The following is a 13,270-nucleotide window of genomic DNA, read 5'->3' on the forward strand; positions in this document are numbered from 1 at the left end:
TTTTTTTTATTTTTTTTCTCTTCTAAACAATAATTTCTAATACAATTATACAACATTCGTGAAGATTCTAACGCGAGCTAGCCAAGCTGCTAAGCTAAGCTGACGGATTTAGAAGCTCTTAAAGTCCGTATGCATTCTTCTTTAATCCTAATTCTAATCAATTCGAATCGCGTAGGAGACAACTGTGTTGGCACAACAAAGTGTTTGATCGTAATCGAAAATTTTCAAGATTTCTCCGATTAATTGGAAACGCTTTGAAATTTGATGTATAGTGTATTTGTGAAAACGATCGTTAAATAAATAAAAGAAAGAAGAAATTATATTTGAAGAAGTTCGGATTTAACGAATGTAAATTCTTTTTGAGAAATAAAATATAGAAAAGTTAAAGTAATCATGCATAGTTATTATGCAATTAGAAAATTCCTTTTAATAACTGATTTAATCTAGACGTAATCGATCATTCGGATTTAATCCCGACGTAATAACAATAGTATTTTTTTTTTCTTGTTTCGTTTCGTTTTTCGTTTTCTATTTCTTCTTTTAATTAATTAGCTTTGATTGAGTTACTTGAAAAATAAAATCAAATCAAATAAAAAAGAAAAGAAAATTTCCTAAGTACAAGCGTTTATGATACAAACGTTTTATATGTATGTATGTATATATGTATGCATGTATGTACATAGAATCGCAAAAAGCTACCGATTAATTCATTCTTTATCTTTTGTTTATTTTATAAAAATAGTGTCACAGAGACGCTACGATTTGTTTTTCTCATAATAATTTTCGATTAGTAAAAATGAACGCAGAAGAGGTGCCTGCTTGAGCGTGCTCGAAAAAACTTCTTCACGACAAGTTAGTTCTTTGGACAGCTTTTGTTTGTTTATTTATTTATTTGTTTGTTCGTTCGTTCGTTCGTTCGTTTGTTTGTTTGTTTGTTTGTTTGTTTGTCTTGTTTTGTTCCTTTTATTCTTCTTTTTCTTTTTAATCTCTCATACGGAAGATCGATCGTAAGGAAGAACTATTTTTTTCTTGCTATTATAAAAAAGTTCTTCTTGAAGATAGTCTTATTCGCCATTTTTTAACATATACATATATTGTATGTATGTATGTACATCGAGATGCGTGCGTGCTCGCATATGCTTTCGTGTGATCAAGTATAATACGTTTATGTCTGTATTTTTTCGTTTCTTCATCCTTTCTTTTTTTTTTCTTTTTAACTTGCATTTTGTCGTTTGAACAAAAAAAAGATTAATTAAAGATGGATATATATTTATAAAGAGAGAGAGAAATTCAAGAAAATTTCATTGCTTTTTCTTTTGATAGTTGAAAACCTTACACACACATACACGTAAATCTTGTCTATATTCTTATCATTTAATTATTTCTTTTTGGGTCTCTATGTCAGAAAGTGATAAAACGGTTTCGTTCTCAATGAATGGAAAGCTAACGAGTTGACATGCTGTTAACGATCGCCATGACTAATTAATTAGTAGAGAGCTAGTTAAATAAAGAAGGCTGTTGATTTAATGGGGCAGTTAGACAGAGAGAGAGAGAGTGAGAGAGACAGAAAAGGACAGAGAGGAAGAAAAAGAGAGAGAGAGAGAGAGAGAGAGAGAGAGAGAGAGAGAGAGAGAGAGAGAGACAGAAGGATACAAGCGTGTGATGTATCACACATGTTTCTCTTTTTATATCGTTTGCTTTCTAATCTTTCAGCTAATTCGTTTTTGTCGGACATTTTTCTTTTTCATAATACACACTCATACGTACTTATTATCTATGTATATACGTATGACCTGCATACGATTTCTCTCTTTCTCTTTTATGTTTTTTCCTTTTTTTTTTCTTTTCTTTTTTTTTGTCGTTTCATTCTATGAGGCGTAAGCTCGCATTCTAATTATACACAAGATCGAATAATTGCGGTTTAGCTCGAAAATTTCGTTTTAGAGTTTGATTATGATCATTGGAAACGTTAAAGATGTTTTTCCTCCATGTTAAATTCGACTATCTATTATATATATATATATATATACACACATACATATATACACGGCGTAAGCAGACACAATTTGTATAGATCGCAAAATTTCATTGATTTTTTATAATTAATCTTTTCTTTCCTTTCTCTTTTTTCTCTTTTTTCGAGTTCATCTCTCACAGAGGTTTGTTTCAATCATGAGATTGTTACAATATCGGAATAGCAAACAAAAAAAAGGGGAGAAAGATAATGAAAACTAATGGAGAAATTTGTCTTAAATATTTGCTCTCTCACGAGATGCTTACACCTCCTTAAAGTATTCTAATATTTTTTTTCTTTTCTAGAATTACTATCTAATTACACGTACATACACGTACCAGCCGTTTTCTTTTCTTTCTTTCTTTCTTTTTTTTTTCTTTTTTCGTAATTTGGCTGATTGGCCTTCAACAACATGAATTTTTACTCACAATCAAATAATATTAACGTCGATTAATTTCTTTTCTGAGAAAAGAAACAACAACAAAATCTTGGCCACAATGGCAAATGCATCAAACGTAACACGTTTTCCTTGCTTTTACACGGCCTAGTTTTTCTTTCTCTTTTTTTTAAATTCGTTTTTGTCGAAATCATTGTTCTAGTATTTATTAAAATATATCTTCGATGTCGGTGTAATTACGATCCCAATAGCCTCCTTTGTACAACCAATCGTCTTGGCCCGTGTATGGATTAACTGTCCATCTAAACCATCTATACAAAAAAAAATAATAACATAAATTAACAATTACATTAACGATAAATTTCATTTAAGAGATGATAATACTAATAATAATAATAATAATAAAATTTGTCTAAATTACTTGGGCATCCATTCCTGTCCTTTCTTTTGTTTCCTCATCTTTCTAGAATCACGTTGTTTCTCTTCAAGTCTTGCCTTTTCAGTAGCTGCACCATCTTGATCGCCATTTTCTAATTTTCTAATATCCGGTCTTAATCTTGAATCGGTCGGACATAGATCCTCCTTCATGGTTGCTTCTATTTCGTTCAGGGACATCGCGAATGTAGTGAATTGAAAGTACTACAAATTTTGATAATAAATATTAATATTTCTATTTCGATTTATTAAAAATAATTAGAAAATATATTTACGTTAGAACTGTTCGGAGGTCTCGGTGAAACTTCCCAAAGGGTTTTCGAGTTTGGTATTTCGTCGATCATTGGTGTGTCCTCGCCATCTATACTTGTAGATGATTCGTCGATAGCATCCTAATTAAAAACAGAATTCATTATCATCTTCGATATAAATAAAGATCATGTGATATTTCAAATTTATTTTCAACGATACCTAAGATTAAACTAACTCTTTATTTATTTATTTATTCTCGAACAGATGTTAAAATAAAAAATAATTATCTTTCTTTTTATTCCTTTTTTTTTTCATACAATTAACATTTACCTGATGAGACGGTTTGAAAGCCCCAACTTTAAGACTGTGAAGTTTGGCAAGTACTTTTTTGTGACCTGGACTACCTTGCGGACTCTTAGCATCCCTTTTCAATTTTTCTAGAGCATCCTCGTACAAGGATGGATCACAGGAACGTAATCTTTCGGTCCATTTCCCATACAAATATACCAACTTTCTTTTTCTGAAGATAAAACGTTTTATATATTCGATGTTGAGTCTTGAACATTACTTTTTTTTTTTAGATCTTACTCTTGATCCATTATGAAGCCTTCGACTCGATGTAAATCCTTGCCATTCCAGCTTCCACTTTTGAAAGTTAACACAGCTTTCAAATTCGATCCTCCACATTGTTTAATTTCAAGGGCTCCCAATTGTTCCATCCAAAGTTGTCCAACCAATACGTTATGAAGTATACAATTAACGTTCTGCCAAGTATACGCTTCTTTCCATCTAATATAATCGATAAAAGAAATAAATAAAATCGATCGTACTTTTAAGAAAATTAATTCAACACCGGAGCAAACTTTTTTATGATTGAAATCGAATAAGGGATATATACACACACACATATATATATATATACATGTAAGTATGTATATATTATATTATATAAAACTTACTTGGGTAATTCGACCGTGACGATACCCTTTGGATGTACTTCTATCGATTTACCCCAGAACTTTAATTTAGGATGTATACTACCGTGAAAAACGAAATCATCGCTATCAGCGTGGAACGCCGATACTGGTGGATGATGAGAGACTTGTTCGCATACTATTCTAAAAACAAAAAAAGAAGAAAAAATAATACAAAAAATTCTAGAAAAATTAACTCCTCATAGTTTATTAACAATAACAGTTAATAGAATTTTAATCGGGATTCTTTGTATTAAGATATTACCTAAAATCTTCACGGGTTAATTCGTACGTCTCACCGAGCAACGGATTGAATGGTTTTCCAAGACGTTCCCAATTCGAAGCCAAAGCGCTTACGGCAAAAGCGGCAACGTACTTCGTAATAAATACGAATAGAAATATTTTATAAATTATGTATTCGTTGTCTTATAAAAAAGAATATATATATATAAATATGTATTAACTTACTTGTAATCTGCCGACAGGTGTCTGTTCAGCGGAAGCCTGCTTCAATAATTTTGCATATTCCATGTACTCTGCGACTCGTTGCAGGAAGGAAAGTGGCTCGTTGAATATAACAGGCATTGTGATTTTGCTAAGGTCCTTGCCCAGTGACAATACCGAGCAGAGATTTACCTCTGAGTGACCCGGAACCGGTAATGATGTTCTTCAATCAAACAAATCATATTAATTATTCTATATATATTTCATATATATATTTATATATATATATATGAATATAATGAAATGAATATAAAAAAATGTATATTATATGGTATTCATTCTAAATATATAAGTACGTATATGAACATGAACACATAGTTTCATAGATGAATACGTAATAACATCGAATACGATCGATTACTCCTATATGTGTTATTTTGGCAACGTAATCGTCCAAAGGCTTGTCTCGAATCGATAAATGAAGTTTGCAATATCTCGAGAAAGAAAAGGCCAAAGCAAAAGCACGATCCAACTATAGGTGTACATATATGTATATATATATATATATATACACATATGTACATATAGAAGTATATATGTATATGTATACATATATAGATTATCAGTAAAGTGTTCCCCTTTGAATTTGATCAGAAAACGAGCAGTGTTCCCAATATTCAAGTACAATAATTTTATTGTCATAGCTGTAGTGTAGATACTATATTTATTAAAGACAACTGGAGTTTGTGTCGGTGACCTCGTTAGTTCGTATTCCTACTTTAAGTTACGATATTTGAGTAGGTCGTTCATCTGCTTTACGATCGTTTAAATCTCGTCAAAGGATATAAGTCGATGACTTTCTATGGATATCCTTTTGTAAATCGAATTATAATCGAATATCTCGTTCGAGTAATTCTTTACTCTTTCATTTATAAGTAAAATTAATTTGTATCAAATTCTTAATGATCTAATCCGATCAGCGATATATATATATATATATATGTATGTATGTATATGTATATAAAATGGATGTTTCCCTGGAAGATAAGATAAGTTGTTCTTTCTGATATACATATGTATATAACTAAGTACCATCGACGGAAATTACATCACGTTATCTCGAAAACAAGGACAGGAGAGAAAGTCCAATAAGAGTAACCCCATTCATTTGTTCTTTCCACCCCCTTTCGTTTACCGGTCGATAATCGAGTTCTGTGAATGAGAATCCGTGATCTTTCTCAAAAGATTGATCACGTTCGAAAAATCGTTTACCTACTAGCTCTCTTTTCCTATTATGCGAAAAAAAATTGGATAAATCGAGTGACAATTAAAAGGATGTTTAAAGTGAGGAAAAAAATGGGAGGATGAATTTTTAGGACTGTCGTTTGAAGAGAGACAAGGAAAAATGTTGAAAAATGAAAGAGAAAGACGAAGAAACAAAAGCAAAAAAAAAGTGAAAAAAAAAAACAGAACGAAACAAGACATAACAAAACGAAGCAAAGCAAAGCAAAGCAAAACAAAACAAAACAAAACAAAACAAAATAAAACAAACATAACAAAAGACAAACCTGTATCGACCCGATATCCTTTCGCTGGCCATTGTACGAGCCTGTCGTCGTTATCGAGCTGCCGCCGCCGCCACCGCTGCCTCTCGTGTTCCGTTCAGCCCGTAAAAATAATTTCGTTTTTTGTCTTTGGAAGAAACAAGGAAGAAAGATGAAATCGAAGCTGATGGAACGTGCTTATAAGATCCGGTAAGAGTGGCAGCGTCGCGAGTACTCTGGCGTCTCGACGACGATGTCGCGACGTCCAACGACATCCGGCGTCGCGGCGTTACATATGTATGTATATATATATATACATATATATATATATATTAGATGTGTGTATATATATATATATAGTTACATAGACAGAGAGACAGATAGACAGATAGACAGATAGACAAAAAAAGAGTGAGAAAGGATAGGAATGAAACGGGAGAAGAAAGAAGGGAAAAAGAAAAAATAAAAAAGAAGAAGAAAAAAAAAGAAATATCTCAATATAAAAACAAGAATAAATAAACCCACATGATGTTTTATATCGTTTCTTTTTGAGGCCACCGACCAGAAAATAGAGATAGAGAAAGAGAGAGAGAGAGAGAGAGAGAGAGAGAGAGAGAGAGAGAGAGAGAGAGAAATAGAGAAAGACAGAAAGAGAGAAATTCACAATAACTTTGTATTATCTGTATGCGTGGTTTGGTTGCGTGTTTATGCGTCAGAATGACATAAAGAAATTAAATTGAAATGTATCCTGTAAATTAACGAATGAATCGAGAGATTCGATTATCACCGTGTCATTTTGATATTGTCTCATTGGATGATAAAATTGTTTGTTTCGATTTCTCTGTTTTTTTTTTTTTTTTTGTTCTTTTCTTTACTTTTCTTTTATTTTTCTTTTGATTTGTCTGTTCTATGTTTTTCACTCGCGAATGATTAAAAATGTCAGAGTAACATGTTCGTCACTTTGTTAGCACGTTGACGAAGTCACCGCGATCAGCTGGACGCTCCGAGACTAGGTATGCACACGTTTAACCCTCGGGCGTGACGCGAGCTCTCTCTCTCTCTCTCTCTCTCTCTCTCTCTTTCTCTCCTCCCTCTATCTCTATCTTACTCTTACATTTCTGTACAACCCATTTCCTTTCCATCCCCCTACTCATACCCCTTTCCCCCTTCCAACATCCCCTATGTCAGCACGCATTCGCTACCTACGCGCGAGCGCGACAGAAAATATCAATAGATCCGAGCATGGTTACTGAGCTTATCTCTCTCTCTCTCTCTCTCTCTCTCTCTCTTTCTCTCTCTCTCTCTCTCTCTCTTTCTTTCTCTGTATCATTATATTAACAAACTAACCCTTCGTGCTCCTTTCGATCGTCTCTCTCATTGGTTATTATCGGTATTCGCACATGCGTCCTTCTAATAATTTCGAACAATTTGAATTTGAAATGTAGAAATCGAATTTTGTTTTCTCTTCCCTTTCGATAAAATGTCGAATCGTTTTATTAAATTACTTCTCATATCTTTTCGATTAGTTAGAAACGTCGATATTAATTAGATATTCGATTATTTTGTATATTATGATTTTTTTTTTTTTTATTATTATTATTTCTTTTTTTTTTCTTTTCTTTTTACGAAACAACGAAACTTATCATTTAACTTAATCGCCTTTATTAAACTTTAACCAAATAATAGAATTTCATCGTTTGATTTAATCGTCCTTTCAATTCTTCTACAAAATGTTAATGTAATTATAAGAATAATAATTATTATGAATTATTATAATTGATGTATATTCGGTTTGCATTTTGCATACGTAATTATTTCTTTAAATATCATTTTTTTCTCGTCGAACCTCTTTTTATTTATTTCATATCGTTAATTGTACGAAAAGTCGATATAAATTCATTCGATCGCATAGATTAATCTTCAAATATTAATAACAATACAAAAAGATTAATTAAGAATCTAATAACGAGCAGATAAATTATTTCTAATCGTATTTCAAGTTTTTAATTATGGATTACCGAATGTTAATCGTTAATACATTAAAAAATTAATTATAAATTAATTAATGAACTAATTAATCGTTAATAAATGAATTTTGCGCAATATTTATTGGATCGTTTGTTATTATAAGTTTTTATCAATTAAATTTTTTTATCGTTTCGTAAAAAAAAAAATACAAGTATACATACATACATAAATATATATATATATATATATATATATATATATATATATATATATATGTTTATATATTTACGTAAGTGTAATTGAAACGCTTAAATCTCGTATATAAACGCGTTAAAATAAAGAACTTTTAAATATCCTCGAAACGTTTCCTCCGCCACTTTCTCCGTATAAATGCTTTCGTGTCTTGAGTCCATTCTCTTAAAACAATCGTCGTGTACGATAAAGGCTTAATTACTGCTGTTTCGATAAAGTACACCACGCGTACGTTAATTAAATTCGTTCATTCTGTGCTCTTCACTTTCCACGACCGTCGGTCGCTTTTATTTAACGATCATTTATATAATGTTTTCCATCGTTAATTAACTTTTAAAACTATGTCATAGTTTCTACATAGTTTGACTTTGCACGTACATATGTATGCATATTTCTATTTATACGTTTGCGTATGTTTATATGTATGTGTGTGTGTGTGAAAATTGTGTCGGCTGAAATCGAATAATTCATAAATTAATAATAACGTTAATTGTATTTATAATAGCTTTCTCGAAACTATGCAAACTTTGAATTTATTTTCTCGGAAAATCACGTTAGGACATTATATTACGTTATATTATAATTTTCTATTTTAATCGTAATATTATATTTCATACGATTTTTATTCTTTAAGAAAAGAAAAATACAAAATGTAAATGTAATTTTAATCATGCCTAATATTCAGTCATCTAACTAATAACGATTCCAATATTTCGCTCGTTTACGATGATCATTCGTTTAAATATCATTCCAATCGTCGTCAACGCAACGTAACGTAATATCTCGTGATCAAGTAGAAATAAGAATAAACCGAATATCTATCTCACTATTGGTTCACCTAGAAACCAAATCGATATTCGTACGAGGCACAGGGGCTCACTTCGTAACAGATCTGCCAACTTTCATCGAAGTCGTCAGTCTCGCTTGACACGCGCCGTGATTTCCGAATAATTTGGAGAACGATATTCGAAATTTCTTTTTACGTTTTTTTTTTGTTTTCTTATTTTTCATTTTCTCCATCATCGAAAATTCTCCGTCGAATATCGTATCTTATCCGACACTCTCTTTCTCTCTCTCTCTCTTTCTCTTTTTCTCAAAAGAGAGAGAGAAAAAGAGAAAAAACAAAAAAGAAAGAAAAGATAGATAGATAAATAAATAGATAAATAAAAATGATTAAAGAAGCTAATACGAGGAACAATTTGTTCCATATGAAAAGTGAAAACATTTTCAACGACGAGGAATATTTAAGAAAACCTCATTTAGAACAGGAGCAACATTTCAGGAAATATCGTTTAAAACATATGAAGCAGTTTCCCGAACTCTATAGAAGCGACGTATCGATTCATCCCAGTTACACGAAGCTCAAAGATTTACCTTAGTAAGATTGAAATATTTCAAATTATAGAAATACAAAAAAAAAAAAATAAATTAATAAAAAATAGAATATCAATAAAAAAAAAAAAAAAGAACAGAAATTAAACGTAATTGCGATCACGAAAAGATGATTGATTCGAATTTATTTACGAGAAAGATTTTAATTGTTTTATATAACATAAAAAATTTAATTATCATTAATTACGCATTGATCTTAATTTTTTGTCTTTCTGTTTTCTTTTTTTTTTTTCTTTTACAAAAGTCAAGTCGTCTGTCATCAACGTTTGCAAAATATCAGAAAACAAATATCACGTCAACTAAATCGTGAGATTATGAATATTGCGATGATACAATTACTCGCCCTGGATGGTATAAGGATCGATCGAATTTTTAGCGTCGGGATGTCACCAAGGATTACGATCGTTCCAGATTTCGCGACGGAGAAGGAACGTCGACGTATCGAAGAGATATTGAATTATTGATAAGTAAACGATTAATAACGTGCGTGCGTGTATAGATGTACGTATGCGTATGTCATATATATCTTTCTTGTCTATTGTTATGGATCACGTAGACGCACACACAAAGCAAAAATAAATGACCTTTATATACCAGCAATCGATTACTTGTCATTCAAATACAATTATATTCATCGCTAAACGTACTCTACTTTCATCCTTGAAAATACGCTTCCGCCTATATAATTTTCTCTCCTCTCAGCTGTTTCGTTATATTACACATGTGTTTTTTTCTTTCTTTTTTTTTTCTTATATTTCTTTTTTATAACATTTGTTCATTCCTCGAACATAATTCGATTGTATTTAATTTTTATTCACCCTCTATATATATACATAATACGTTGTTATTTTCAGTCGACTGTAGAAATCGTTTCTTCGATTATTTTGATAAACGAAGAAAGATTTATACAGTTTGAAAATAAAAAAGGCGAAATATCATTGATACTTATATTATTATCTTCCATCGATGATTCAAAATCATTTTAGAAGTATCAAGAATATTAAGGATGTATCGTAGGTCCTATCAAAGTGGATTTTTATCAATTTTGTATAGCTGTGGATCAGCTCCTTTGGAATTATGGGGCATGCACGTGAGTTTTTTTTATTATACAGTATACAAGAAATGTAACGGAGTCTTATACTCGCTAGAAGTATTAGCGAACAATTAAGTATGATACTGTTAGGTAAAAAACGGATATATAAGACGGGTCATTGACGAAGAGGTAAAATCATTAGCGTTGGAATTAGCTGGAACTAATGTGGCAACAACCTACATTTATTGTCCAGCAGAGAAGAAAAAAGTTCTTGGAATTTCATTACCTTTTTTAATAATGATTATTAAAAATATGAAGAGGTATTTTACCTTCGAGATAACTGTAAGTTCGTACTAATATTTAAAATTAATTTTATATCTTATATATACGTGTATATATGCGCGCACACACACACACACATACATATTATGTATATTAATGCAATTTACAAACATAATTTGTACAAACGTAATTTATATTTATAATTTAGATACATTATATATATAAATTGTTTATTTTTTTAGATTCTTGATGACAAGAACATGCATAGAAGATTTCGTGTAAGCAACTTTCAAAGTACTACAAGAGTCCGTCCCTTTTGTACGACCATGCCAATCGGTTTATCAGGTGGATGGAATCAAATTCAATTTAATCTAGCAGATTTTACGCGGCGTGCTTACGGCAGTAATTACATCGAAACAACGAGGATGCAAATACACGCTAATTGTCGAGTTCGACGGATCTATTTTGCGTCCAGGTTGTTATTTATCATTATTCAATAATATCATAATTTCATACGAATAACTTGTTTATGTATTACGTATGATATCATCTTTAACATATGTTACGCTTTTGTTTTTATTTTTTTCTATTCGTAGATTATACAGTGACGAGGAATTACCAGCTGAATATAAACTGTTTTTACCTATACATCGAAAAAAATGTGTTAGAGAGAAACCAGAGGATAGAGAAATTAAACATGAGAAACCAGAGGTCGAAGAACCACCAGTATTGTATAAAACTCCATCCGAACAAATTATTAAAGAAGAAGTCGAAAAAGAGGAAGAACCTGAAATTGAAGTTCCACCGGAAGTTCCAGAACCGGAACCACAACCGGAAGAAGTCCATATTCCTGAACCTAAGATACCGATTGAAGATGAAATGGAAGAATATGAGATAGAACATGAATACGAAATCGATGATAGACATATATTTGAAGAGGAAGACACTGTAATCGCAGCTATCGAGACAGCTGTCGAGGAGGCTGTCGAGGAGACTGTCGAGGAACACGATGAAGAAGAAGATTTTATCTTAAATGAAATGGCCATGGAAGATGAAGGCTAAACTGCAAGAGTACGTTTCTGAATTTTCAAGATCTAATAACAAAGCTTTTGAATGCTTTCTCATTATATTTTATCCGCTATCTTAATCTAATATCACAAATTTAGTAACAAAATAGAGTAAATTAATTAAAAAAATTGTTGATTTCAAAGAACATAATTATCTCAATATGACAAATTTTATGGCTTTATGCTATTATTAAAAATGCTCTTTATGGTTGACTTTTAACGCGTGTTTACTAACACTTTGGAATATGAAGTTATTAATACGATTGTATTTATTCGTTTTGATAATCAAATAAAAGATAATAAATGATTATAACGTTATAAGGTAACTAAAGCAAAATCCAATGAACGACTATGCGATTTTAGAAATTTCTATAAACACAAATTTTAATATCACTAAGTTCTAATTTCACTATTTGAAATTAGTTTCTTGTATTGAATTCTATTAATCAAACGAGATACATTTATCTCTTTTGATAATAAAATAAAAAAATTTTATTTCCTAAACGTACATGATCGAGATGTATTGACATATGTACTTCTTGATATTATCTAAATCAAATATTTTGTGACCATATAATGAGTAAACCATGAAATATAAATATTATATCTACATTATACTGTTATGAAACGTCGTAATCATCATCTTCTCTTTTTCTTTTTACAGAGTCATCTGCTTCTATTTTCATAGGTGGCATAGTTTGACCGGATGTAACATGTACTTTTGGTTTTGGTATTTGTGCTTTAACCGTGGCTGTTCCTGTTGGTGCTATAAAATTATAAAACATAAGTTAAAGGAAGAGTCTATATAAATAGTAGAATTTTAATTGTAAAATCTTTTAGACATGGTTTTATCTTACATATTTGTGCACTTAACGAAATGAGATAGGAAGGGATAGTTGAATGGAATTGAAGGACACGAAAATGATCTAAGGAATATATAAAATGTAGGTTATATAAAAAGAATATTCTTTTGCACATTAATATTATAGAACATGTATAAAAAAAAGTTATATAATTAAATATTATACCTGTTGAAAATTTTAATACCGGCTTTGGTATAGATATTGTCTGGGTACGAGCAACAGTAGTCAATGTGCCTGGTCTTTTGACTATTGAAAGACCAGTCTTGCCTCCTTCTACTTTGATTCTAGATTGTACTCCGGATATATTATTACCAACTAACGAATGCATAGATTTCGTAACAGTTTTCTTTGTA

General features: G+C 31.0%; 4 protein-coding genes across 8 annotated transcripts; 2 read left to right on the forward strand and 2 right to left on the reverse strand.

Annotated features, from left to right (window-relative positions):
* Nucleotides 1-1,858: 1,858 nt before the first annotated feature.
* LOC122634399 (oxysterol-binding protein-related protein 2) lies at nucleotides 1,859-7,140 on the reverse strand. 5 transcript variants are annotated; one of them, XM_043823298.1, is made up of 10 exons: nucleotides 6,848-7,140; nucleotides 6,085-6,208; nucleotides 4,541-4,739; nucleotides 4,338-4,447; nucleotides 4,058-4,216; nucleotides 3,687-3,887; nucleotides 3,429-3,618; nucleotides 3,122-3,238; nucleotides 2,833-3,050; nucleotides 1,859-2,722 (listed from the first exon to the last, which is right to left on the reverse strand). In XM_043823298.1, exons 2-10 carry the CDS (start codon nucleotides 6,114-6,116, stop codon nucleotides 2,620-2,622), a joined length of 1,329 nt encoding a protein of 442 aa, XP_043679233.1. In that variant the 5' UTR covers nucleotides 6,117-6,208; nucleotides 6,848-7,140; the 3' UTR covers nucleotides 1,859-2,619. The 5 variants fall into 5 exon arrangements, with proteins under 5 accessions (XP_043679233.1, XP_043679236.1, XP_043679234.1 ...); XM_043823301.1 differs by lacking the exon at nucleotides 6,085-6,208 and having other exon boundaries at nucleotides 6,936-7,139; XM_043823299.1 differs by lacking the exon at nucleotides 6,085-6,208 and having other exon boundaries at nucleotides 6,848-7,139.
* A 1,786-nt stretch (nucleotides 7,141-8,926) lies between these two features.
* LOC122634402 lies at nucleotides 8,927-10,268 on the forward strand. The gene is made up of 2 exons (XM_043823308.1): nucleotides 8,927-9,658; nucleotides 9,917-10,268. Exons 1-2 carry the CDS (start codon nucleotides 9,450-9,452, stop codon nucleotides 10,134-10,136), a joined length of 429 nt encoding a protein of 142 aa, XP_043679243.1. The 5' UTR covers nucleotides 8,927-9,449; the 3' UTR covers nucleotides 10,137-10,268.
* A 306-nt stretch (nucleotides 10,269-10,574) lies between these two features.
* LOC122634401 (cilia- and flagella-associated protein 20-like) lies at nucleotides 10,575-13,089 on the forward strand. The gene is made up of 5 exons (XM_043823307.1): nucleotides 10,575-10,762; nucleotides 10,856-11,047; nucleotides 11,230-11,462; nucleotides 11,584-12,058; nucleotides 12,719-13,089. The coding sequence occupies exons 1-4, from the start codon at nucleotides 10,679-10,681 to the stop codon at nucleotides 12,047-12,049; spliced, it is 975 nt and encodes a 324-aa protein (XP_043679242.1). The 5' UTR covers nucleotides 10,575-10,678; the 3' UTR covers nucleotides 12,050-12,058; nucleotides 12,719-13,089.
* Nucleotides 12,064-13,264, reverse strand: LOC122634405. Its single transcript, XM_043823310.1, has 2 exons — nucleotides 13,083-13,264; nucleotides 12,064-12,820 (listed from the first exon to the last, which is right to left on the reverse strand). Exons 1-2 carry the CDS (start codon nucleotides 13,243-13,245, stop codon nucleotides 12,675-12,677), a joined length of 309 nt encoding a protein of 102 aa, XP_043679245.1. The 5' UTR covers nucleotides 13,246-13,264; the 3' UTR covers nucleotides 12,064-12,674.
* Between the last annotated feature and the right edge of the window lie 6 nt (nucleotides 13,265-13,270).

Source organism: Vespula pensylvanica, chromosome 14 (genome assembly GCF_014466175.1).
Source record: "Vespula pensylvanica isolate Volc-1 chromosome 14, ASM1446617v1, whole genome shotgun sequence".
Lineage (NCBI taxonomy): Eukaryota > Metazoa > Arthropoda > Insecta > Hymenoptera > Vespidae > Vespula > Vespula pensylvanica.